Source organism: Sparus aurata, chromosome 13 (genome assembly GCF_900880675.1).
Source record: "Sparus aurata chromosome 13, fSpaAur1.1, whole genome shotgun sequence".
In the NCBI taxonomy this organism is placed as follows: Eukaryota; Metazoa; Chordata; class Actinopteri; order Spariformes; family Sparidae; genus Sparus; species Sparus aurata.
Window position 1 is genome coordinate 14,678,644 of NC_044199.1, and position 27,711 is coordinate 14,706,354.

General features: G+C 39.7%; 3 protein-coding genes across 3 annotated transcripts; 1 reads left to right on the plus strand and 2 right to left on the minus strand.

The window, feature by feature from the left end:
• Positions 1–13: 13 nt before the first annotated feature.
• znhit3 (zinc finger, HIT-type containing 3) lies at positions 14–2,314 on the minus strand. The gene is made up of 5 exons (XM_030437485.1): positions 1,886–2,314; positions 1,176–1,207; positions 968–1,036; positions 555–632; positions 14–407 (listed from the first exon to the last, which is right to left on the minus strand). Exons 1-5 carry the CDS (start codon positions 1,951–1,953, stop codon positions 205–207), a joined length of 450 nt encoding a protein of 149 aa, XP_030293345.1. The 5' UTR covers positions 1,954–2,314; the 3' UTR covers positions 14–204.
• A 3,472-nt stretch (positions 2,315–5,786) lies between these two features.
• vkorc1l1 (vitamin K epoxide reductase complex, subunit 1-like 1) lies at positions 5,787–16,454 on the plus strand. Its single transcript, XM_030438072.1, has 3 exons — positions 5,787–6,061; positions 9,065–9,174; positions 11,235–16,454. Exons 1-3 carry the CDS (start codon positions 5,838–5,840, stop codon positions 11,459–11,461), a joined length of 561 nt encoding a protein of 186 aa, XP_030293932.1. The 5' UTR covers positions 5,787–5,837; the 3' UTR covers positions 11,462–16,454.
• Positions 16,455–17,919: 1,465 nt separating this feature from the next.
• LOC115594191 (beta-glucuronidase-like) lies at positions 17,920–27,469 on the minus strand. Its single transcript, XM_030438071.1, is given in 13 exon segments — positions 17,920–18,575; positions 18,669–18,804; positions 18,948–19,124; positions 19,933–20,017; positions 20,681–20,827; positions 21,824–22,002; positions 22,175–22,288; positions 22,742–22,953; positions 23,106–23,231; positions 23,234–23,244; positions 23,694–23,875; positions 24,027–24,212; positions 27,202–27,469. Coding segments are annotated over 13 exon segments (1,956 nt in total). The 5' UTR covers positions 27,433–27,469; the 3' UTR covers positions 17,920–18,405.
• Between the last annotated feature and the right edge of the window lie 242 nt (positions 27,470–27,711).

Genomic DNA, 27,711 nt, shown 5'->3' on the forward strand with positions numbered 1-27,711 from the left:
TTTCACCCCAAACTTTACATATGATCATTATTTATCTTTATTTGAACACTATTTACATTCTATAGCATGACAAGGCACATGACAGGAAGTTAGATCAGCAAAAATGACAAACATGTGTGGCATACATGATGACATTTTATGTTAAACAAGGTACCATCCCCCATAGAAAAACATAATAAAAAAGTGATTGGATAGAAAACTAGTTTATAAATCATCATCATTGTTGTAGGTTAATGACTGCGCTTCATTTTCGACAGTTTTCAAGCACTGATCTGAAAATTCAACAAACAGAGGCTCCTGCATGGCAGCCTTCATCGCATCGTATTTGTTGTCCGCAGTGTCAACAGAGTGCAGTAACTGTCTCAGATGAGGGTTGCAGAGAAGATCTCGCAGCTCTTTTGAATGACCTGTAGAGGAAATAAGAAAACAAGAATGGTCCCCTTTTTTCTTTTTTTGCAGTCATCTGTAGACACTAGACATGTGATGCTGCTGCCAAAAGTGTTTAGAAAAACTGAAGGGCTAAGAGCAAACAAAAGGTAATGCTGGATTAATACCTAACATCTGGAGCCTCTGTAGCGGCACTTTGTCGGTGATGTCCTCTTCATCCAGAAGATCGTCAACAGTCCACTGATCTGTAAAGATAATAAATCAAGGAGCTCTTCACACAAGGCATTGGAAAACAGTGACCGGTTTTTACTGGGATTTTGAAGGGACAATTAAAAGATCATTTTGACAGTTCTAAGTAACAGATTTCCCACCACATCTCAAGTTCGGCTTGTCCTACTCACTCTAGCACATTTATTCAACTATTCATATCCTCTTTTTTTTTTTCAGTGGTAACATCTGCCATGCTGTCCACCCCTACGGTACCTATTGCAGTCAGTAATCTTGTGCTCTTGCTGGCTGATATGGATGCATTAGACAAAGAAACACACACAATCATACAGATGATGAAAGAATAACATACCAGTGTTGAAGGCATCCTTATCTTGTGGAGCATCAATAGGTGCGGGCTGCTCGAAAGGTATGCAACTGTCTATGGACAAAAAAGGAAATGAGACATGCATCAGATGATGATTATGATGAGCCAAATAGTATTTCCTCTGATTACGATTAGAGCTTGCCTAAACATCACGTAATTACATGACTCAAGGACTGAAATCAAGCTAAATTACCTTTGTGGCTCTTGTAACAGCCAAGTGAACAACTGTAGGGGGAAAAAAAAACAATAATAAAAAGGGGGATTTTACTCCATCAAGATAATACACAGTGACATTAGGACATAATGTACATATATCCTAAATCAAGGACGGCATCCATCAATAAACAAACACGTGTAATCTCAATTAAAAGTCACAGTGAGCTAATTAATGAGCGTATTAAACCATCAATCAAAACAATTTTTGATTTACGGGATTAGTGGCGAATGACGTCAAATCGCAAAACGTTTTGACCTACGTGGCTTGCCGTCGCATGTGGTATTTATGTACAAGAATGCGTTCACGTGTAATTCATCGACGTTGCATTAAGTTAATGACATGTTCTGTAAATACGTTAATATATTTTTATTAATGCTTCCCCATTTTTTTTTTTTTTTAATGGGGCTACTTTGAGAACCAATGTCATGTTTACAAACGATGCTACGTTAAGTTATCCAAATTTAGCTTCAGCTCTTAATGGATAAGGCGAGTATTTAAATACTTTTAAGTCATGTACAGAAATGCTGTCTTTCACAATAAACGCTATTGTTCTCTATTCTTAAATTACTAGTTTTAAAGTTCGACAAGAGACTATAGAGAACCTAGCCAAACAAACGACTCGGCAGTTAACTGGAAGTTATCTAGCTAGCTAGCTAGCTTACAGACCGTTATTTTAAGTTACTTACTATCTTATTTTGCAGGCGGGACACCTGTATTTAGGTGTCTGTTCGCTGCACACGCTACAAATCTGCATCTTCGCTGTTGGCGAAAATAAATAAAGAACACGCAGGTCGATTTATTAGCAGATCCACAGCAGCTCACACATGTGTAAGAACCCGGAAGTAGTCATATAGCTTCCTGTTGTGTACCCCTTCAAAATAAAAGCAGGTACATTTACTTTAGTTTCCCACCAACAAAATCCAAACATTGGTCAGTATGCGAGTCTCTGGTTCTGATTTACGTTTATATTCGTTATTTATTCGAGGTCCACCGCAATGTATTTTCCACAACCTGCGGATTTGAACTGTCAGTGCTTCCTCATCATCATCCATTTAAAGACATGGATTTTGGAGTCCTGTTTGTTTGGTTTTGCATAAGTGAAACCCTCCAAAAAAAGCCCATACCGGTAAAAATAATAGTAGAATAACAAAAAAAAAAAGCATGATCAAAGGCAGTTCTGCTTAATTGGTGTCTGGATGTGCGTACCAATCCACCAGTATAAAAATCTGTATACAGCATGCACTCATACAGGGTATGAAGATGGTTTGATCCATTGGACATGTAAGGCAAAATGAGAGGGGCGAATGGATGGATGGATGAATGGTTGGATGGATGGTTTTAAAGAAACTATAAAAACCCCCAACGGTGACAAATCTGTAATGCAGCCTGCTTAACAACTAGACCAGTTGTGTTCAATCACATGTAAATGTTAATTATCACTATGAGCAATAGAAAAAAAAAACAAGGTGGTTACATTAACAACAGTTTTTATTGATTTAAAATACAGTATAATATCTTGTGCACCAACAGAAATTATATATATATATATGTTTTTCAAGCATACACCACTGACCTATATAGCTCAACAAAAACTATTCCTGCACAGCTGTAACTTGAGAGTCTTGTACAGGGTAGGGTATGGAATGGAGCTGTTCTGTGACTGTTTGACAGACATCATATTCCCAACTGTCACAGAGCTCCATTCGCTCGCTCAGGGAGGGCAAAGACACTTGGCCATGGTCAACATCGGAAATCCAACTCGTTGTCCAACTTGAAATCTATCTGTGGGGAGATCAGAATGAAATGTGTCATCACAAATTACATCCAGATCCTAAAGGTTACTTCGTTATCTATTCTCCTGCAGATTTTTTTTTTTTTATTATTAATTATTGGATTTGCAAAATGTCAGAAAAGAAAGAAATGATGACATTTGAGAAGCTGCAACTACTGAACATATGACATTAGAACGCAAACGAATTATCAAATGATCCAAATGACTGCAAACAAATTCTTTGTCTGTTGAGCAACGTCGCTGTGTAAAAAGTGCTAGTGACTCCTTTTCAGCTTTATGTCACCGCTGTGCTGGCCTGAGCGATGGTGACAACGGCCCCAGTTTAAAGGCAGCAAAACACACTAGTTTATTCACCCCTGTGCAAAAAAGAAGTCGGACTTGTTTTTCTGTTTTTATTATGATACCAGCAGAGTAGGTGGAGTAGAAAAACATAACAAAAGGAAGCTACTTGATCCATATAACTCCGCCCATCGGAGTGAACCCCTTGGTTAAAGAACAGAAATGTTTTTCACACACAGATTACAAAAATACTGACTGTAATAAAAAAAAAAGCTGTTATTATGGGCGGTAACTGCTGGTCTAATCCGCAGGATCGCTGTAGTCAAATATCCGAGCGGGAGGTTGTTGTTTTTTTTTCTCGCACAAAGGCCTATTGTTCCCAAAAAATATAAAACACAAACAATACAAACACTTTTCTGAAAAACGTCAAAGACACACGGTTACCTGTAAACGTCGAGGGGAAGGCGTCAAGACGAGGAGCTCTTGGTTCTCCTGCGCTTCATTTGGCTGTTGTGAAATTTCTCTGCTATCTTCCTCTCGTGCCCCGCGGGGACATGGCGGTTCGTGTTCAGCTCGATCTCTCTCTTGGTTCTCCCTTTGCCGCACGCGTGGCACGAGTATTCGAGCAGGTTGTAGTAGTCGTACTGGTCGTAAAACGCCTCCTCGAAAGAAACAAAGCGTTCCATATCTGTCGCCATTTGGAGACGGAGTGCTGCAGTCTTCACCAGACGAGTCTCGGAACAAGTAAACAGATGATGTCATCCTGTGTTTATATACACGCGGTCACGTGGCCGTTGCTATGTCTCTCGGTAGTCAAGGAAATATTGACTGTACTGTGTGATTTAGGGGGAATTTAGTGCTTATTTGAAATAGTGCTATGTATAGTTTATTTATTCATTTCTTTTGTCAATTGACCTTGGTTGTATTTTTGCCCTCGAACGTCCATATTGCATATTATGTTGGACTGAATCTTTGTTTATGTTGTCTTCTTTTTCGTTTCATGAATATTTAAAAAAACACATTATCAGTAGTATTGGCATGACAACTGGAGCAATGTTCAGATAAAATCAGTGTTGGAAATGAAATGTTTAAATAACAATGTTGCTAACACGACCTTATTGTAAACATTTTTTGTAACATTTTTCGGGGGATTTATAGTAAAAAGGTATGATATTAGAGATGGTTAGGTTAACTCTTACTAGTATGTAGTCTGGCACAAACCAAAAGTCCAGACATTATTAATCCCTCAGCAGTGATATTCTCCAGTTACAACAGAACTGGAAAAGAACAGTGACTGAGTTTTAAATTAAAATGTAAAAACAGATCAAGCAAGACAGAAATAGAATAAGATAAAGTAATAACAATAATAATAATCTAAATATTCACTCTTTGCCTTTGACGTACTGATATAACCAAGGAGGACGATTACACATAAATGCACCTATACCTGTAATATGCACATGGTGTGGAGCAATTGCACAGAAATGTTACACAGTGCAAGTATGTGATATGTATAAATATGGATATAATATATTTAATAATAATAATAATATATTTAATTTGTAAAGCACTTTACATTTAGATAAATCTCAAAGTGCTACAGGAAAAGCACCAATACAAGAAAAACATTAGTAGAAGAAAAAAAAGAAAAACAAAACACCTGAAAGTCAATAGCAACTTAGTGATCATAGGCTCTGCTAAAAAGGAAAGTTTTAAGTCCTTTTTTAAAGCATTCAACAGTCTGTGGTGCCCTCAGGTATTCAGGGAGGCTGTTCCATAGACGAGGGGCAGCAGAACAGAATGCTCGGTCCCCTAAGGTGCGGAACTTAGTCCTGGGGGGCTGGAGACGGTGAGAGTTGGTCGAGCGGAGGGGTCGAGATGAGGTTTGTGGGGTTAGCAGTTCTTTAAGATAGGAGGGGGCGTTGCCATGGACGCACTGGTGAGTGAGGAGGGAGACCTTGTAATCAATCCTGGCGGAGATAGGAAGCCAATGAAGTGAATGGAGGATGGGTGTGATGTGTTCATACTTTCGCACTCTCATCAGGATCCTAGCAGCACTATTTTGCACATACTGAAGCCTTTGGATGCTCTTGCTGGGGGTTCCAATCAGTAGTGCATTGCAGTAATCCAGCCTGGAAGAGACAAAGGCATGGATGAGCTTTTCGGCATCAGGAAAGGAGAGTGAGGGTCGGAGTTTGGCAATATTTCTGAGGTGATGGAAGGAGTTTTTGCAGAGACGTTTGATGTGAGCCTCAAAGGTGAGGTGAGGGTCAAATATGACCCCAAGGTTAGTGACAGATGTGGATTTATATAGGATTTACAGTATAGAATATACTTCAGCTTACTTACTCTCATATAAGAGATAAAGAGTACAACAATACTGTGCAGTGTAAGAAAACGGAATTTGCTCACATATTATTAGTGTAAAGTTTGTCGGCATAAAGAGCCATGTTGAGTGTCCCTGTGTTTTTGTTCCTGGGCCCCTCGGCCGGCCCCGCCCCTCACGATGAACACGTACTGACGCTTTTCCACGTCGCAGTTCTGTCTCACAGGCGAGCTCCCTGCGTATGTATGCGTGTCTCCAGCTAGGCCAGAGAGTGATGGCGGCGCCCGTCCTAAGAGTGTCCACCCCTCGGTGGGAAAGAATAGCTAGGCTTCTCGTTTGCCTTTTAGGCATACTGTTGTCTCTATATGCCTTTCACGTCGAGAGGGAAAAGGCTCGGGATCCGAGTTATAAGGCTATGTGCGACGTCAGCAGCTCCATCAGCTGTTCAAAAGTGTTCAGCTCAAGGTAATTTGAATTCAGCAAAGAGCGCTCAATGAAGCTGCCTGCTATTGTGACAATCTGGGAAGGGCTGCGCGGTTTTAACTGTCAAATGCACTCAGCTAGCATTTGCCGGCTGCCCTCTGCTGCTAATGCTAACTGCAAACTATAACTGCCGGCGTGCTCAGAGCTGGCTGTTAGTTAAATAACCTGTTAGGAATAACTTAACTTTTAGCTTATCATTCATTAGACACATCATTAGCTATCTAGCCCGATGATGCTAACTTCGCTAACCGTTAGCTAACGCAGCCTATTTGTTAACGTTGTAGTTACTTCTTAGCCAGTTAGCTATCAGCAGAAAGCCTTCAGCGTTGCTAAATTAGCAATTTATGAATTAACGATTGCTAACGTGAGTTTACCGGTACCAGCACTGGATGCTCTCCATGAATGTAACATCTGTAACACCAACTTTAGCACAAAAGTTGACGATCGCTTGCCCACTCTAACACTTGTCTTGTATGTTGTCTGTTGCTGGATACATTCATTCATCCCCCCCCCGACCAAAGCTAAGATTTGTGGTTGTTAGCTGGCTCAGTGTTGATAGTTTTGGGTAACTTTTGAACCTGCTAGCTAGCGCTCACACTAGCTGTCACGCTGCTGTCATGAGCCGCCGTGCTAATGTCACCGGGCAGCGACCAGTCAGTCCAAAGGGTTAAACAGTACACCCCAGCTACCTAAAGGGACAGTGCACAGAGGTCAGAGGAGAGGACTGTCACAGTGTTGGCTACAGTAAAGTCTCAGTGCTGCTTACAGTCACACATTACTACCAGAAAGATAAACATCCACAGCTACACAGATAAAGCTGCTGCTAGAGTTTTTAGCTGTGTCCATCAGGAAAAAAATCGCCCCAGAGTTGGTTTACTCAGGAAGATGAGTTTGCAATCAATTATCAGTCATTTAACATTCAGTGTGGCACATTCCTTGTACTACTATGTGAAGTTGCCCTACTGGGCATGCAACTATTAATGAAAGCCAACCCCACCTATCGATTGTCACCGAATAAGTGTCTTTGCAGGGCCTGAACAAATACTCACAGCACAGCCGGAATGCAACCTGTCTGGGAGTTATCACATATTTGTAAGATGAGTGAGTGAATTGTCTGTTTGAGTATTAGAGACAGTCTCACCTGTGTAACCCCAAATTAGCTCTGAGCCCTCAGCTGTGATTGAATGTCTTTGCAAAGTAGTAAAAAGATGAATCCTGGCAGTTTCTATATCGGTCTAAACAATGCTATAGATGGAGAATGCTCTATATTTGGTGATGCAACTTATTGTATTTATGTGTGCTGAATTGCCTGTTTTGCGCGTGCCTCCGCAAGTGCTTATCCATGTAAGATAATGCCTTGATACACACGCTAAAATGCTTGCTGTAGTGAAAGTGAGGGAAAGCATGTCTGAAAACACAATTTGTTATATCCAAGGAGAATAAGCTCCCACATAGTGATACATGAAATGAGATTACTAAACATATTGCACACTCTGCGATAACTGTCGCATGCTATTTTTTCCAATAATTTTTATATGGCAACATACTTGCACGGAGGCTTTTAAACTTGTATGATCCCCAAGTCTTACCGTCACTCTTTCCAAATATTAATACTGTGGTTCTTGGTTCTCATGACAGTTGCTCTGTCACACACTCCACTTTTATAAAGTAGTTGTATGACTTATTTATTAATGTATTTTTATATTTTTTTGTTTTGTGGGTAGCCTAAAGGAACAACAACTTGGAATTTCTTTTACACAACCCGTTGTTGTAGATTGATATATGAATAAAGGAACCTTGTACCCTGTAAATGGAAAGCAATAAAACAAAGGTCTCCATGCGCCTGCCTTATAACCTCAAATGAGTCATGGAAAACTTAAAACATTCATACCGAATGAATTCTTATGTTCACTTAATTAGTATAGAAATATGATTTTAAAAAGGAGATGCTATTTCAGGCTTTGTGATAAAGAGCACTATATTTGCTGAACATGCTGAAAAAGGTGAATATTCCCAAAGAGTGAAACTCATACTGCTCTAATTTTGCAATTAGGCAAACGTATTGCCCATCTATTTTGCCTTTCAGTGTGCTGGATGTTGTAGTTTGTGGTTTTCTTTGAAGGAAATCTATCTGCACATAAAAATGATGTCGAAATTTGACAGGAACATGATCTCAACGTGCTTAACACAAACAGCTTCACAGCAGGGCAAAAGCTTCAGTTATACAAGAGCACCAACTGTGTTGCACAGGTTTAAAGACGGTGGTGGTGAATAACAGACTGGTACTAACAGGTGGGCAGCCCCAGTAGTTGTGCCACATAAGTTCAGACAAATTATGTCATCCTCTTGAGATGGCACTTAAAAGAGTTCTTAAAATAAGACAAATTCAAATTAGGGTTTCTCTTTCACGTGCACTGAAGTACTCAAGTCATGTCGGGATGATTTTCCCGTACAAGAAAGACATGCTTTTTTATTTTGCAGTATTTGTTTTTCCTCCTAATAAGTCCAGATGGGTTTTGTAGATTAATTGATCAGTTGATGAACAGATATTTTTCATTTGGACTGTTAGAAACACAAGAGGATGTCGCCTCAGATTCTGAGAAACTGTGGCACTTACAATCACTGTGGTACACAAACAATCAAGAGATTAATCGGCAGATTAATCGATAATGAAAATAGTCTTTCATTGCAGCTTTTAGGTGACTAAACTCTGAATAAACAGTTTTCTGTGTATTATAACTGCCTATTCTCAAATCAAATGTTGCTAAAGAAAAAAGATAAAGAATGAAATCAGCTAGTACTTCATGTTCTTGGAAAAGAAACATTGGGAAGACCTGCTGTATACTTTCCTTTTTATCTTTAGTGTGACTCATTTGGTTTGGCTTTCCTCAGCTGTGATATATGTTTACATTTTCTTTTTTTTTCTTCTACATTCCTAGAATTAAGTCGTAACCTCCTTCTTTGCCTATCTTTCCATGTGGTTAGGTGGGGTCGAGGATTCGGACTCTTGGGCTCAATTTTTGGAAATGACAGCGCACTTAACCAGCCGAACAGTGTCTACGGGATTGTCTTTTATGCCTTTCAGCTTCTACTAGGTAAGACGTCATTTTATCCAGAGTAATCTGCTAGTATTACTAATTTAGGGCACAAATCTCCTTAGCGAGTCTGCTAACACAACACTGCCTATCATGGCTATATTTGAGGAATCCTGACTCACATGACACTGACATCATGTTTAGTAGCCATATAAATATAATTGTGTTGTTAAATAGAAGGCTAATACTTTCTGAACCTTGACCTACCAAACGGCAATCAATATTACGGTCTTTTTTAACCTAATTCTAATTAATTTCAACTAAGACTGCAAGATTCAAATATTGGTGTAGTGACAGTGTGAAATAAGCAAAGTGATCTAAATGCCTTGGGCGCTGTTCTACAGTGTCCCAGTGTGATTATGGCACCGACAGCTAACAGTCATCATAAAGTGACTTGTTTTAACTTGAAGTCTTTCCCCCCCCTTTGGTTACACTCACAGACACTATCTCAGTACATTGATGATGTGGCTGACTCAGTCATGCTGGTTTGACATGTCTGCCTGCCGAGTGGCCTGCAGGCTCGCCCGGCCACCTGGCGCTGGCACAGAACAAGAGGTCCTTTTAGCCACAGCAGCTAGCACTCATTTGACTAACACAATAGTAGCCCAGTTAATGCCACGCTGCAACAGCGGCTCAAGATTTCCATATTAAAGGCATTACCACCGAGATCACAACTTTCATTATTCTCGTGGCCTTCGACCGTCCCATATTTGTGTGTAGGCATGACTCCAGAATGTGCATAACCAAAGCTGTATTCTCTGATTAAAGCCAGCATACAGCATGGGACTTCTGTCGAAAAGGTGTTTAATGTAGACTCAAATGTTCTTATCCACATAAAATTAATGCTGTAATTGTGCCTGTCTTATTATATATATATATATATATTTTTTTTTATCATTGTGAAGAGAATATCTGTGGCAAAATGGTTAAAATCCACAAAATCATGTCATCTTGAGTTGCAATATGAAAAAAAAAGTCATGATTGAGAAACTGTTAATGGATAAAAAAAAAAAACAAAGTAAAGTTTTTTATTTGGATAACTCTGCAAATAAGATACCCTCAAATCAAAGTACTTCATCACATTAAAACAAAAAATCCTATAATTAAAAAATACACTACCTGCATAAAATAGTCCTTGGCAACTGACAACTTTATTTCAGCTCGTATTGTCATATCCTTCACCCCTTAAAGAGAACTGAATTGTCAGGATGTGTTCCGGTTATCTCCCATAATAAAATACTTCTCCTGTACAACAACAACTTTATAAATGTCTGGTAGTGATTGATGTCACCACCTGTATGGCCCCCCAGTGGTGGATACAGGTGGTAACATCAACATGAACACCAGCAATACCACAGTGTAGAAATACTAACTGTTTTTATACTGGGCAGCAAGCCGCTAATTTTGCCATCTTTCTTGCGGCTAGTTCGCGGATTTAGACAGAGGGCGGTAAATTGGGGGTCTGTTTTGGTCCGCCAATTTGCCGCCTCGGAGGGTACACTTGTACACTGTGAGTTGTCACAGCACTCAGATATGCAGCTTAGTCATGCTTTTATGTTGTCAGTCTCTGGGACTCAAACATGTGAATGAAACCAGAAAGTGTTAGCTGGGTTATCCGTAGAAACCAGGACCCCACTATTCCATCTTGGGTATGGAGCAACCAATGTTTTGGAGCAATGTATAAATCCTAGGTTAATTTTAAAGCTGCTGTATATCAGATTGAAAGGCGAAACCTTTCTAATAACACGGCAGCAGAAGAGAATCCCCATCTGTTGTTTAACAGTGATTGTTACAAACCAAACGAAAGGCCACTAGCACAAACACTGGTGAATGTTAGCGTTAGAAATATGACTGAACTATCATGTGACACCACAATAATATGACCAGTCTATTCACTGTTTAAGCTCAATGTCATCACGAGATTTGCTGACGCCAAAAATAGAAAACTGTCTGAAAGGTCTGAGCAAAGAGCCGACTCATCAGGTTGTTTGTGTGTTTCAAGGTTGTGTGTTCTTTTTATAGATATTTGTCTCAGCTCTAGTTTGTGTTTCTCGCCATAGGAATGACTGTCAGTGCAATGGCCGCCCTCATTCTCATGACGACATCCATCTTGTCGGTGGTGGGCTCGCTCTACCTGGGCTACATCCTCTACTTTGTCCTAAAGGACTTCTGCGTCATCTGCATCACCACATATGCGCTGAACTTCATTCTCTTTATTCTCAACTACAAGCGACTGGTTTACTTGAACGAGGCCTGGAAGCAGCAGCTGCAGGCCAAGCAGGACTAAGCTGTCGAGAACGGCAAGAAAAATATGATAAACAAACAAACAAACGACGACAAAAAAAAAAGAAATGTGACCTCTGAACATTTGACTTGCCACCAGGAGACCTTGCTTCCAAAACAATGTTTATTCTGCTGTGTGTTAAAAAAAAAAAAAATGAAGAAATTTAACTTAAATGTTGGGCCTGACATCTCAATGTTGCAAACACGGAAGGATTCGTAAGTGAAAGCTGATTTTTCTTTAATTTCGTTTTCCTTGTTTAACATTGTACTCACTTAAGGAAGGGGCTGGCTGTGTGTGTGTGTGGGGAAACGCATCGAGCCGAGCAAGCGGAGGCAGAGCGAAGGAGGACGGCTCTCTTTTGAACAAAAAAAGGATCGCAGAACGGAAGACAAAACAGGACATTAAAGGGGTTTACTTGAAATGGTTAGAGAGGTCCTAATACTGCACAGCGGATCTGCACTAAAACTCGGAACCGAATAATGGCTCCCAAAATTAGAAGAAAAAAAAGAAAACACTCATTAGATCATCTTACAGTTCGCAGATGAGGTTCTATGGCGGGGGTGGGGAGTTGGGAGGGGCAGAACGATTAACATTTATACAGAGTAGTTTTTTTGTTTTTTTTTCCATGTTTACACTTCGTAGAGGGTTTCTTTGTGAGGAGGACCACTAAAAATTAAACGGGACAATGTGAGATATTGTGTGTAGATCAGTCAGATTGTTTGTTTTTTGCAATTCTGTAAATAGCTGCTGAGCAATATTCCAGGCTAGATTGTGATTTAGTGTTGACACAAAAACCTTTAAGGAAAAAAAAGCATTTTTAAAAAGCGGGAGATAAAACATCAGTCAATCTGGAACAAAACATCGGTCGAGGTCACAGTGAGGTGGTGGAGGAAGAGACGTGCTGAAGATGTGCTCGGGACATCTTCTGTCCTGTAATCCTGGTCAGGCGCGCAGTTCAGAGTCGTGTGGATTTCTTTGTTGTACGTGGTTATCGTCTCATCCGGAGCCACCGACACGAGTCTCTTAAAAAGCAGAACTGTAAGTTCTTTTCACCGAGTTTGCATACAGGCACCCTCACTCTTTATTTTTTGTGTTATTCTGTGAAAAGCATTCCTGACCACCACTCAAGTGGGATCCATAAAGACTTATGTGCCTAAAGGAGTGTTTAAGGTGAATTACCTTTCTTTTTTTTTTTTCTTCTTTTTTTTTATGTTTTGGGTGTGGGAGGGTGGGGGTTAATGTCATGTCAACATACGTTTTGCTCGTTGTTTTATTGTCACAGGTCCGAGGCTTTATTTTTATGATCACAGTTTTGTAAATTAAGATACCAGTGAAGTGTTTCTCCCTCCCTAATAGAGTCTCATGAGGTAGCGAAGGCTGCTGCACTGTGATTGTCTGCTCAAGGGTAGAGCGGCCTGGTGGCAGGAGCATCTCTTATCTTCGCCATTTCAGTTGCGTTAAATGCTCACCTGGCTTTTGTTCACTGTCCGGCAGCCTGTATACATTTGATGTCATTTGAACGGTAGCGGTGATCTTGCCAAGCTGAGTTACGGTTCATTTGCAGGATGTGAACAAAACTTGGAGAATGTCTTGAAGCTTTGTTGACACAAGTCTAAAAAAAGGTGTAACATTCTGTAAGGAAACAAAACAATATGTTAAGCCATATGTGGAGTTTTTTTTTGTGGGATGTTTGTAGACAAGGATGGATATCCAGGTTGCTGATGGTTTTCTAAGATGAACAGACACTGAAGCTGAGCTAGCGGAGCATGGTTTGTACAGAGACAGATCACAGTATGGGTTAGAGCAGCCACAGCTTGTTGTGGCTTTGCTTACAAATCCATAGTATTGTCAGTTCAGTTCAGCACCGAGCGACAGACTAGGACAGTTGTCGCTTTTCCAACCAGAATCCACTGATTGAAGCATCCTACCCGTCATACGCATGGTACACTATCTCCTGGCTATAAGCATATGTTGGCCATCGGACAATCTTAGACACACTGTCGAAGATGTAGACCAGTTGTAGTAATAACTGTAATAATGTGATTCATCTGTGGTGTTGAACCAGTTTGTTAATAGTTTCCATCACTGCTAGTCTCCACGCCCCCTCACATTTATAGCATTCAAGTTTACCTTGACATTTTCTTTGTTTTTGGGGTGAGGGTTGTCAAAGTATTGAACGTCATTTCAGTGACATGCTTCTTGTGATAACATACAATGTCATCGATCGTGTATGAAAATGGAAATTGAGTTTTTCTTTCCCAGGAAACTCTTGTCTGTTCATGCATGTTGTAACCCATTTTACTACCTGTCATTTATAGGCTGTGTTACATCACTGTTGGCCATTTTCCAAAGCATAACAAATGTTATATATTTGAAATCATTTTTCCAGGCAGGCAGTTTCCAGTCATTTCACTAAGGATATACACTTTAGGAGACACTTCCATCACTTAATCCATCACTGTGAAGATTAAACGTGCTGTCCACTATGTCAATATCTATCAAAACATCTATTCAAAATAGGGTTGTCGCAATATCGCGATATTCACGATAGCCATGACATTAAAAAAATACACATATGATTTTGTCTGAATGATCCAGCGAAGATGTTTGGCCCTCAGCTGGCGTTCATCTGGTTGCCTTCTCACTAATAATTGAGTAGTTGATAGAAATTGTTGTTTTTGTAAACCTTCTTTATTCTCGCTATGTTCTGGACTCTCTCCATTCCCCCCCCCCCCCCCCCCCCCCCTTGTATTTGCAAAAATGAGACGAAACACAGTCAACAAAGTTGACTTGATTGCAAGCATTTGTTTCTTAAATATCTATAGATATCACGATAATATGGTTATCGGGAATTGGTTTGACCATGATAACTGTGTAGTGAAAATCTGGTATCATGACAGGCCGAAGATCAATTCGGCAAAGCCAGAGATGTCCCCTTTTTTCCTTCAACACAAATAGCTGCTAATATAACCTTGCGCTGGGAGCCTCAAGCAGAGATGACACCCCAACTGACACTGAGACATGCTTTGCTTTAAGCAAATTTCAGATCGTTGCCAGCCGATTTTAATGCCATACAGAAAAAGAATGTGCTGCCTTGGAGATATACCCCTCTAAAAACTATGGCTTGCTTTGGAAAATGGTTCGCTGTAATGTTTCATCGACATGACTAGCGGTAAACTGGTAAAACACACAAGCTCCAGTCCATCACTTAATGTGGTCCACCTTAGAATGTTTATATTTGTTTGCATCATTTCTTAGTAAGTCATCTTTCAGATCTTCCTTTATACAGTATTGCCTTGTCTGGCTTACATCATGTTCTTATTCATCTCAACACTCAAGTGTTTCAGATTAACAACCACACTGTTTTGTCTTTGTCCTTTTTTTTTTTTCTTGGAAAGCCTGTGCACTCACATATGAGACAAGTCTCCTATGGAATCATTCACACGGGACATTTAAACAAAAAAATTTAAAGTCGAACTGACATAATGTGCTAGTTACTGTGGCAACAGCTATGTGTCCTGTGTGTACTGATGATATAACTGACAAGTGTACAGTAGGTGTCCAGTCATATGCAAGCCTATTACACTAGTTGAGTGCAGTTACTTTAAAGAAAATGTCTAAGGAATTTGGACAATGTGTCAAGTTTGAAGTCTTTGGCTGGTAAAAGGATCACTATGTTGTGTGATGATTTAATGTCAAAAAGAAGGTCAAAAGAACGAACGATACTGCATTCTCATTAATATTCATTTAGGCCCTGAGGTATAACTGCCATGTTAGTTGCATCACCAATGCCAACAAAAGTGCCTTCTGTTTGATCACTAGGCCTTGAGCCAAAGACGAGCAACAGTAATCGCCTTGTAAAATGAAGAATGGTATCTATAACAGGCACTCCTGCTTGCCTTCCTTAAAATGTAATCTGATAAATTTGGTAATTCCCAAAGATTTGATCTGACCAGTGCAAAAGTCCATTCGGAAATAGCCAGACAAAAATGCCCTGTCAAATCAATGGCCGTTCCTTTTCTCCTTCCTGAACTCCACTATATAATTATCATCTTTATTTTGTCTAGCTAGGACATGTTTGTTAGCTGAGAATACACTCTTGTTTAAACTACATGATTGTAATGTTCTTTTTCATCATTGATTATGCCCTTTAGCTGTATAGACTGTTAACATTCTGGGTTGTTTTAGTTAAAAAATAAAAGTTGAGGGGTTGGAGGGCTAGGAATCCATGTGTCAGCATAAAATGATTACTACATTTCTTTGTGGAGGAAAACTTACTGGGTTTGCTTCTGTATTGCCAAATATGTTTTAAAATGCTGTATTTTCTTACATGGAAAAGTGTTACATGAATGGTAGGAGGGTGCAAAAAAAAAAAAATTAATCGGTTTAAAATCCAGCTTACTTTAAGGGAAAACTGTGGAAAAAGGTTGACATGAGAACATTTTTAATTGTGTCATTGTCATGTGGAAATGATCTACCATTAAAACATTCCCTCTGAAACAACCTGTCACTTCAAGTTATTTGAATCAAATGAAATGCCGTTAAGGATGTGGTTAGAGTGACTGAAGTGACTGCTAAATTAAATCGGGTTTTGTTTGTCCATTCCTAATGAGTGAGGGAATGTACAAAATCTGTCCTTTTTTTTAAAGCAACACGTTTGAGTGCAACACCACTGTCATAAATATAAATCCCAGGTCTTTAACAACTTGTCAGATGTAATGTAGGTGCTGTCTACAAGAAAAAATCGTTCCGTTATAATAATGCTATGTGTTGAAAACTTGTACGTTGAAGTAAACATGTATGTAACGCTGTGATCCCACCCTCTCACTGAAGTTACACGGTGTAGAAAGAAGTGATGGGAGGATGAAGTGGCTGAGACAGAGACACTTTCATCCTATTACAAGACACTGTTCTATCAACATGATTTAGAAGCTGTTTATTTAAAATAAAAAGTTACATAATGTTGCTTTAAGGTTGAGATCCAGTAACAATAAAATCTTTTGGTCTGGTTTCAAGTTATTAAATATATTTGCTTATGGGTTACTCCGGACTAGAATTACCGCCTCATGGTTGTATGTCTCTGTGCACCAGTCAAGTTGCTGTTCCTGAGTTATGGTGTTGAAGAATGTCTGGAAGTATATATTTTTTTGGCCTATTGGCTTTTTATTGACAGAACAGCTGAAGACAGACAGGAAACGGGTTGAGAGAGAGAGAGAGAGAGGGGGGGAGGACACAGGGGGAGACGCAGCAAATGGCCCCAGGCCGGGAATTGAACCTAGGGCTGCTGCAGCGAGGACAGAGCCTCTGTATATGGGACGCCCACTCTACCCACCAAGCTAAATGGCTACATTTATTACACCACTGGTAAAACGGGCTTAGCAGCACTTCTCGAGGGAACAGCATGTGAAAAATTGGTGTAGCGCACATTTAAACACGCATTTGAACCTACCTAAACAGTTGGATTTAAGTATTTCTACATATCACTTTTTGTACATAATAAATTTACTTCTGGGCCTCCTGTGGCTATGAAAATTGATAACGCAGCAAAAATATTGAATTTGGATCCATAACATCAGCAGACACTCCATTTAATAAAGTCAGTGCTGATAGTTTATTGGATTAGCTTGAATGTTTCGAGGATGTTGTTAAAAAGAACAGTCTGTTAACTGACACCATAATCTGCAGTTGTGTAACAGTTATTTTTCAACAGCATTTATAGCTGGGCCAATTACAGTACAGCAGTTTTTATTGTTTTTCACAAATGTTTTGTTATCGCAACAAGAAGTCAAATGTCTCTAACATCTATTGAATGTAATGCTACATTGCTACCAAATCAGCGTTTGTCTAGCTATGATGAGAGTACAAGTAGAGACGCTGATGGTGGAAACTGCATCAACAATCACTTTACACTGTAGTTGCAAGGACAGTTTACATACTTAGTGCACATTTTGCCTTAAACACCTTTATTCATACTCATTCAGTTTCTAAAGTCAGTCTTTTCTCTTTATTTTCACATATAAAAATAAAACAATTTCATGATTAGATGCAGCATTTTGATTTAGCCCAGTCACATTGTTTGTACGATGCACAGAAAGGACAGATGCTTCCATCCCATGTTGCATCAATCTGTGAAAACACTGGTTTATGCATTTAAAATGACAAATTACACACTTATGAAAGGAAAATAGAAGAGGTCTTCTGGACAAATCGCTTCTTTAACAGTGTTTTTGTAATTTGTTCTTTCTCTGGTCCGAGCTTAACAATCAAAAATCTTACATTTTAATGATAGCAATTGAAGTCTGACCTTCCGTATGCATATCAGAATTCCTTGTAATAACCAACTAATAAGTGTTATATGGGAAAACGTATCACAATTCTGATTATTATTTTCAAATTTGAATTGCACCATTGATGAGGCACTCAAGGCTGCAAGATGCTCGGCCGCCATTACATTCAATTTGACCTCCAAGATGTTTCTGGCCCAACTAATAATAAAATGTATTTAAAAGAATTATTGGGAGAGTTTTTTTTGTGAGGTAAAATGCTTTTTAAAGATGTAGGGCTACTAATTATCAATTACTCTTGTGGGCTGTGACATTTAAACACAGGAAGCAAGTACATTTATGGAAAATGAGTTCCTATTACTATTTTGCATATCAACGAAACAATCAAATGCAATACAACAGGTGCATTCTTTTGGGCTGTGATCCACCAATATTTAGATAAAAAGTTTTTCTGTGATACTTTTGGCCCTTCCAAGAATCATGTGTCATGGTGGTATTACTTTGTGCATACACACTGAAATGATTTCAAAGGAAATGTTCTAAATGTGCTTCAGTAAACGGCTTCAAGAAACTGAGTAAATTTTGCCAGCATTTTCCATCAAGCTGGGTTTACATGAGATCAGGCCTGTCCTGTCCTGGTCTTGGTGTGCCAGCTGGTGGGTGTTACCAAGGGTTCTTGACGGCATGGCATTGATGATTAGAAGGAGGCAGTCCAAGTCTGCCTGTTTCATTTGCCAGTCTCCAGTACCTCTCCTTCAGGATGAATGCTGCTCTTTTAGGCTGCCTTTGCCTGGTGAAAACACCCTTCTTGTTGCCAGCTACACAAATCAACCCTGCAGACACAAGAGGGAGCAACAAGAAGCCTGATTAAGGTGTGGAGGGATTCTTTCATTGGAGGCAAACTGAGCTCTTTATTGTTTTTATACCTTGCACAGTCATGAAATCAGCAAAGTTCCAGATGAGTTCCCCGATGACGTACTGCTTCTTCTTCTGGTCGAACACGCTGTGGTAGCTCTGCAGGACAATATTCTGGTACTCCTCAATAAACATCACAGGTGGATCCTGGAGATGTGAAAAGACAGCTTCTTACCCACAGTATCAAACAAGTTTGGGAAAATATGCAATGTAGGTTCACCAAAATCTAGCAGGCAACAAACACTCAAAACACAACAAACATTGTGATGTGTGTGTGTATGAATCCTCACACTGTGAAGCCCTGGCACTGCGTCAGCTCCATATTCACTCTGGATGATAGGTTTCTTGTACTTTCCATACCAGTTCTCAAACTGATTGTTGAGCTGGAGGGGGATGAGCTCCAGATGGCCTGAATCATGGTACCAGGAAAAGTAGCTGTTTACACAGATTACATCCACAAAGGGAGCCTGGGGACACGATAAAAGAATAAAATGACCTGTAGAGCTACAATTCTGTTTTTCACTAGAAACTTGTTGTGAAAACAGAACTGAGAGGTGCTGTAGGTTTTTTTACAATCTAGAAACTGCAGGTTGTCAAGCGCGTCCAAAATAGTCAACACCTTTACATTTCTAACTACACCCTGAAAGATATTGCTCACAGTAAAGGAATGTGATCCATTCTGAGGTATGTCAACAACTTAGTTTGTTATTGAGATCAACAAGTGCTTCAGAATTAAGACAGATAAAGCTCTGAAGCTCAGCAGGGTTCTTTGACCATCTGACTCTCCTTTCTTTCTTTAAAAGAAATGCTCAAACCAATTAACCAATTATCAGACTAGTTGACATCTAATTAGTTTAATCATTAACTCTATGACAGAAACCTCAAAGAGTAACTTTACATCAGACTATGGCTGGAATTTTGAAGTCTTTCACCTGGATGCAGCTGGGTGAGGCAACAAGTGCTCCCATTGTAATCACACCCAACAGTGATGTCACTTTGAACTTGAATACAGAACTACAACATACACTGCAATGCTGTAAGGGAAAAGTTGGCAAAAAAAAGATTTCCAGGTGTTAAGTTGCTCTTCAAACAACAGCAAAAACCTATTTAAAAAAACCAAAACTTTTACTGTACTTGTACTGTATATGATATTGACACCTGCATCAATACAAAATAATTAGTGTGTGTCAAATAATAAACACGATGATCAATATGCTGTGCAGGTTTTCACTCTCTTATCCTGCTGATATTGAAGTGAGTACAGTTAAAACTCGCCCCTTTGTCCCTGGCGTAGTTACTGTCAGTAATATAAGTGACGGGCCGGGTCGGGTCCAGATCTTTGGTATGTTTTATCAAGGTCCTGTAGGAAAAACAGAACAGAGATTACATTGCAAGTTTGTAGGGATTACAATGTTATACAATTACTAGCATGTTACAAGAACACTTCTGTTGCATTTGTGCAACTTGAAGAAACTGCTTGGTGTGTAACAACTTCAGCGTGACAAAGAATTGTGTATACACTTTGTTCTCCGTACACAACACAGCTTTACTTGATGGGTAGTGTAATTGAGCAGGTTGAGTATTTATTTGCTCTGTTTATCTTCCTGAGAGTTCCAGGCTATGACTGAGCTCTAGCTGTTGGTGTTGTTCAGGACAGTTTTGTGACTTCCTCCTCTTGCATTCCTTGTTTGCATACAGAGTAAAAGGATAGGCTGGGACCCACAAACAAACCAGTAGTTTCCTATAGGAACATATACAGATGGTTTAAAGCTTTCCGAGCAGTCCTGGTAGTCCTGTTCTCTCTCTCTCTCTAAAATAAAGTTAGAAAAATGACCCCCCAAAAAATCTTCTTCAGCTCTTGTAAGCACAGATAAAGAGCCATATTGGGGGCAGGAATAGTGAATGCTCTTGCATCCAGAGGGGGCAGATAAGTCAATTATCAGTGTTGTGTATAAATGAATATTTGATGAGTGACTCCATTCTATTCTTCACATCCAGGCTAAACTAAATGACAAGTACTCACTCGAAATAGAATTCAGCAGGGGGCATCTCTGAAGCCGGCTCATTGGCCACTGACCACATGACCACAGAGGGATGATTCTTGTCCCGACGCACCAGCTCATCCATGACATCCAGGTGATGGGCCAGGGAGGCGTTTCCAAAACTGCGACTACATCAGCAAGGCACAAAAGGTCCACTAGATTATTTCATGTTACCCATTGTCAACCCACGCAGCACAAGTTATTCAGATCAAGTGGGGATCTTCCAAATCTTCCAAATTATCTGATTGATCTTTTCGCTAATTTCCCTTCAAAATAACTTTGATTTAATGAATTCAAGTGGAACTGAACTTTATTAGGAAATACTACGCGGTTGATAATATTCATAATTTATTCTGATGCCTTTTCTCAGTCATTTCCCAAATCAAAGCCCAACTTTGGGACTTATTGTGTGTGTGTGTGTGTGTGTGTGTGTGTCCTCGAAGAGTCATGTGACTTTTCCACTGGCACTTTTGGTTACGATGACTCAAACTGATTTGCATCTCCTTCAACAGTTTTTTAATTTCTCTATGAAGCATGTGTTGCAAGTCATGTCTGTGCAGGACATTTCAGACAAATGTGTTTTAAAGTCTCATGTTTGTTCGTCTCTCAGTACTTTTGTAGCTTCTAACTGAATCTATGTGGTTTGAAATTTAGTTTCTCTCCAGCATCCCTGTTTGGACTTTAGGATATCTGTAGTATTTTATCAGTGTTGTATAAAGTAAGCAAAAGTAGCAGAAAATGGAAATACTCAAGTAAAGCACAAGTGCCTTAAAACTGTACTAAACTACAGTCCTGATTTTGCTGCTTCACAATAAAAGCTTTTCAATAGTGGAGGACTTTTATTGTGAAGAATTTATAGGAAATTAAAAGTGTTTGCCAACAAATTAGTGGAGCTTTAGTAGCTATTATTACTGCTGTTTTTAGATTGTAGATTGCAGGAACGAAGAGTTTTTACAGCTGCTCCTTCAAGCAGATAGCCCTGTTGTAATAGAGACTGAAGTCCCTTCCTCAAATCGAGTTGATCTGAGCCTGCCAGTATTCAGAAAAGCTCCACGATGTTAACTCTTTTGACTGAACGCTCAAACAACTCCAAAGGGCACAGAGATGTTAGCAGTGACACCTACATGTCTTTGATGCCCACCCCAGGGCACTCATCTATCACCACGATGCCGTGGCGATCACACATCTGCAGGATCTCCTCAGCATAGGGGTAGTGGCTGGTGCGGAATGAGTTGGCCCCCATCCACTTCAATAAGTTAAAATCCTTGACGATCAAGGACCAGTCGAAGCCCTTACCTCGAATCTATAACACGAGGAAAAGAGGAAAGGAGGATGCGGTTATTGAACTGGTCCCATCCAATTTCCTGTCCATTATCAGGAAAGACAGTCTGTAGATGTTATCTCCGCTCTATATGCTGCTTGTCAGCTAAATGAATCTTCTAGGAAAAGTTTAGCCTCCCTCTGTTGGTACTCACATCAGAGTCCTCGTGTTTATTGACTCCATGGAAGTAGAAAGGCTTGTCGTTGATGAGAAACTGGGTGCTGGTAACAGCGACTGAGCGGATGCCGACTGGAAGAGTATACATATCCTCATACGTTGATCTCCCATCGGTTGCCATTAGGTGAACCTAGATTTTATGCAAATGTCAGAAGCATTTTATCTTGCATCTTTTGCAGCAGACATTTTGAATAGAAGCAGTTGTGCAATACTCTACCAAACATGCAGAGCATAATGACAGGAACAAAAATGGAGGAGAGAGAAAGATGTGTTGCTCACCTTCACAGTGTACAGGGTTCAAATTTAGGTTAAAATAAAAACACTTGAGTTTACTTTGCTGCTGAGTGTTGAAGTGCACTGAAGATAAGAACCTCACCAAAGGCCCTGCCCAGGTTATTTGATTTGAGGGAAACTTGGAATCAAAACATAACTATAGCTGAAGAAATTAGCAATTTTGCTCTATTTCATTTGTACACATATTAACTTCTCCTTCTCCTCTTCAGCCAACTGTTTTACTACTCTCTCAAATCCAGTCAAACTTCACTTTGACATGTATGTGTGTTCTTACCTCCATAGAGTAAAGATAACCTGGATTCTCGTGCATTAAATATGGCCACCACAGGTTAACATCTTCTACTTTGAGCACTCCGGATGGTTTGCTGGAGGAGGCCACAGAGCGGCCATCTTTGTCTTTTAAAGTGACCCTGATGGTGCCTTTGGCAGCACTTTGGACTGACACCTTGTACTTGACTAGACCTTAAACACGGAGAGAACAACACTCAACAATGGTACATTAAATAAAACATCTCTTCTCAATAAAGCTACCGGTGATTTCTGATAACAATCAGTTTACTCAATTTGACAATTTGAAATTGGGTAAATTAACATAGTAAGGTGTATTTATTTACCTGTCTTATCCAAGTCAGTCACCACACTGATGTCATCCACATAAGCCTTAGGAGTAGTGTAGAGCAACACAGGGCAATGTATGCCAGCATAGTTGAAGAAATCAAAGTAGATGTTTTGCACAAAAAACCTTCAGGATACCTGTTGAGAAATTACATTTTTGCTTGTTATCTATTAGTTATTCACTGACAGGTGCACATGTTAATCTCACCCAAACACTACATCAAACCAGTGAAGGCTCGAATCCCCGGGATCAGGGAACATCGCTTGATGTCTAAGGTGCGGAACAAAAGGGGAAGAGCCGGTTTAAGAATAACTGATTACATTTCTAAGATAACAAAAGACTGAAACGATATTTTCAGGTGAAAGTGTGTGATGTGCTTACAGTACAAATTGCGTGTCAAGTTTGAGAAAGATTGATTACAGATTTCACTGACAGTTAATTTTGATTATTAAAAGTATGAATATTATTATCTGTTTTAAACACTGAAGCAAATAGTAGGTTGATGTAAATTTGGGAAAGCAAGCATATTCATTTAAGCTTTTCTATCAAGTCGGTGATTTAATTCAAATGAAAAAAATGAGGTTACTTGGTGCGGTCCTCCATGTACTGGATTTTTCCTGGAGGAAGAGTCTCCAGACTCAGTGTGTTGTTGACAGCGATGGTAATCCTGCACGGCATGGTGGGGTCCTTGCGGATTAGACTGCCAATCTCAACCTCAAAAGGAAGATGGCCGCCTGCATGCTGTGTCACTTTCACGCCATTCACCCACTGCAAAAGGTAAATACGATGACTCCACATGAGCTTGATAGCACAACAGGTAGATGTAAAAGGGGATGAGCGTCATTTGTTAAAACTGTAATAAAATGATGCAAATGAGTTTCTGACTGGAGTGGATTAGGAAGGTACACGTCATACTCACCACTATTGAAAAATAGTGAGCACTTCCCACTCTGAGGACCACTCTTGTTCCCTCATCAGAGATCCAGCGGGCAGGCACCACCACCTCTCGCTCATACAACACCCAGCCTATGAAGTCTCTTAGTGCGGCATCTTGTGTGATGCCATTGTAGCTGGCAGGAACTGGCATGTCGATCACTGGACCAATCTAGGAAAAAACAAACTTCAGTAAAAAGACAGTATTTTGTGTGTATTTGTATATAGTATATAACAGTACATCTGCCTGTAGTGAGCTGGTCATTACAGGGATAATCAAAAATCATGATACTCTCAGGCATACTTTATTCTCAGCCTATGCTAAATACCATCATTCTCAAAGACTACAACATTTATAATACCAGGCTACTGAGTTCTCAATACACAGATGTGTGTCTCAGATATAAGAAAAACATTTGACATGTTTGTCATACAATGTTTTTCATACATTTACCTAGAAATAAGCAGGGAGTGTGAGGATGCAGAAAGGAAGTAAACGTGTATTAAGTGAAATTGTTGTGTTAATCAATTTCACAGAGTCATGGATAGACTCAACATTTTTAAAGGGGCAGTGCATGTAAGTCTAAAATGCTTTACTTTTCAATATCACCATAAGGTGCCTTTGAGACTTCCCCATTCCCAAAATAAAAAGCTGAGATTTCCCATTGAACTTCATATTCATTGTATTAAGTAGATGTTATGCTGTTAGAACTGCATGTTGGTCAAGCTCCAAGACAATGTTTGCAAACAGCAAAATATGTCCACCCTGTCATGGACAAATTCAAAGTAGAGTAATACATTGTCATTTCATAGTGATTATAAAATGTACATTTTCAGAAAGACATTTAGTCCCTTTCTTAACAATATATTTTAGTTTGTGGGAAAAGTATTTGGATAATAGTGAAATTATAGCAAACTCTTTGTTTCTCTATAAAATCTGCAAGAGTTGCACTGTCTTTTCTAAATAAAATCTAACGAGAAAGATATCTGGTCAAACGTTCAAACAATACTATTTGGCCCTCATTTGTTTATAAAGGAATTATACAAAAGGTTTCACTAACTTGTGAAAATAATTTGTTTGTTCTCATAAAACATGAAAATGACAGGGTGGACAATGACATAACAGGTTGAACACATTGTGAAATGCCATTGAATGGCCTCATAAATGCAATAAGTCTAAAAGAAATTAGGTATTAAAAAAATGTCAGAGGTCCTTTTTCCCATGGAGGGGGAAATTCCTGTTGTGTGATCTGGATATACACAGGTATAATGTCAGACACTAGAGGGGGCTCTAAACTAAGGGTTAACGGAGCTGCAATATATGTCGGGAGGTTGTTGTTGGTTTTGACTGAGTAACGAGTAAAGCACTTTAACTGCAGCTCTCAGCAGTCACATCTTTATTCACTACCTGAAAAAGAACCCAACACGACAATTACCTGTTGAACAGACTGGTTTTGATCCACTCTACCTGCATGCAGCCACTGAATAAAGATCCCCACACCATTCTGCAAGTCAAACACTAAACTGTAGAACAAGCCATATAATTTTGTGATTGGTTGATGTGGTGCCTTTTTCCACCATTATGCTTGCAAGCACTTCCTGCTTGCGGACACTTTCCTGAGAAAAGCCAGTTTTTTTTAATTACCATTTCTTCCTGCACCAAACGTTGCGACAATATTTGCGAAAAAGCGTGGTGTAAACGTATTTATCGTAAGTCTGGTTTTACGTGGCCTATCAACACAATTTAAAAACGGTTTAATATAGTTTGTAGGTCGCACCTTCACATAAGTTGAAACAGAGACTCACTGAGGCTGCTTGTTGCTGCTACATGATCTCAAATCAGTCACGTGATTTAGACGCACCGGCGCGTCCGTCGACCCCAGAGGGTTTTGGTGGTCCTGGTAAACTAGGCTTGCCTTATCAGACTAGGCTTGCTAATACCGATATGTCCAAAAAAGTCCATAATGTCTTTTATTTGTGAAATAGCTGTTGTAATATGTGTAACATTATCAGCATATGGCGTAAACTCTGCGCATGTCCCTCCTGTCACAGACCGTGTCCATGGAAGGCATGCTGACAGGGTGGACATTTTTGGTTAATGTTTGCATTTAATGAGCACATGGTGGACCTTCAGTTAGCAAGATGATTCAGCTAGCAAGGTGACTGTGTGTACTGTTTAACAAATATTTTTTCACATCTCTGAAAAGTGATATTTTACTATGACAAAGTGGACATGTTAGGCTTGACAACATCCAACTACACACACAATATGATGAAATATAAGTGTAAATCATTCATCTGCAACTAGCCACTGTTTAAGCCTCCACTGAATAAAGACAAAATGGTGGTTTTAATGTCACTGAAAACATCAGAGGGTTTCTTACAGGGGCAGTTGCCCCATAACAACAGGTGGACAGCAATTTCAGGGACACATGCAAAATATTCAGTATGATCATGAAAATAGAACATACATGATCGAAATTTCTTGTTTTATCAAATAACTTGTTGTGAACAATACAACAATGTAAAACATTGTTTGATTTAGTATCATTTAACCACTCATTACAGACACTGTAGTAAGCAGAGCAGTGTGCGGGACATGCCAAAGTCAGGTACATCCAGTGAAAAGAAATGGTATAAAATGAGGGAACACATTTCATGAGACTTAATATCATTGTGCTGATATGTGTGTGAATGTTTGGCTTTTTATAATAAGACCTCAGAGGCTCATTATTCTGCTACATTTTCATGATGACTGAGTGATTCTGACGAGGACACCATAGGCGCTTCATAGTGATACTGACCCAATGATATTCTGATATTCGTGGCATTTGTTTTCTAGGATTCAGCTTGTCACTAAAACTTTTGAGCTGTTATTATTAAAACAATGCAAAGTAAAAGTACCTTAACGAGTGGTCCAAAACTTCTGGACCCCAAATACATAATATGATGTTTTATGTGTGTCACTGTGGTGGAGTGTTAAGTAGCCTACATCTGTAAACAACATATGTACAAAAAGTAAAGGGAAGAGGAAACACTCAACAAATGTACAAATAATATAATTGTATTTGACTCAACTTTCCACGACCGCAAAGAAAAGAAAAGCTGCTTTACTTCTCAGAGTTGTTGTTGTTGTTGTTGTTGTTTACTTTGTTTACTACTGCCCTGCTCTCCTCTGCCAGCCGTTTCTTGTACCGTGCCCTCTCGAAGCTCTGGTTCCTGTTAGTGGAGTCGTCGGCCCTGAAGTCCCACAGCCCGTTCAGCTCCTTCACCTCTCCGGAAGGGGACTCCCGGGGGAAGAGCATGCCGCTGTCCAGCAGACACACCGCGTCAAACACCGCGAACAGGCATACGACACGGAGCATCCCCAGCCCCGCAGCTCTGACCTCCATGGGCGCAACCTTTAGTGCCAACTAAGCTCAAGAAGGAACCGCCACCACTTCTTAAATCAGTTACATTATCTATTCTGTGGTCACATGGCCGTAGCACTGCCTTATGGAGACCTGGAGGTGACATGGATGGGTTTTCTTTTTGTTTTTTTTAAATCTTGCACGCGCGAGACAATTCGTGTGCTCTTTTGACGTTAGTCTGATTATAATTTATTTATAAAATAAGGTTGCAGCAGTGTCTAATGGCATTTAGGACAAACAATGTGTGCACAATTATAAAGC

What these genes read in the sequence shown, in the direction of transcription:
- vkorc1l1 (XM_030438072.1), top strand. Translation starts at nt 5,838, where the DNA reads ATGTATGCGTGTCTCCAGCTAGGCCAGAGAGTGATGGCGGCGCCCGTC. An exon ending in TCAAAAGTGTTCAGCTCAAG is followed by an intron (nt 6,062 to 9,064) that starts GTAATTTGAATT and finishes CCATGTGGTTAG; the next exon opens with GTGGGGTCGAGGATTCGGAC. An exon ending in TGCCTTTCAGCTTCTACTAG is followed by an intron (nt 9,175 to 11,234) that starts GTAAGACGTCAT and finishes TTCTCGCCATAG; the next exon opens with GAATGACTGTCAGTGCAATG.
- znhit3 (XM_030437485.1), bottom strand. Translation starts at nt 1,953, where the DNA reads ATGCAGATTTGTAGCGTGTGCAGCGAACAGACACCTAAATACAGGTGT. An exon ending in TAAGGATGCCTTCAACACTG is followed by an intron (nt 633 to 967) that starts GTATGTTATTCT and finishes TTATCTTTACAG; the next exon opens with ATCAGTGGACTGTTGACGAT. An exon ending in ACAGAGGCTCCAGATGTTAG is followed by an intron (nt 408 to 554) that starts GTATTAATCCAG and finishes TTTCCTCTACAG; the next exon opens with GTCATTCAAAAGAGCTGCGA.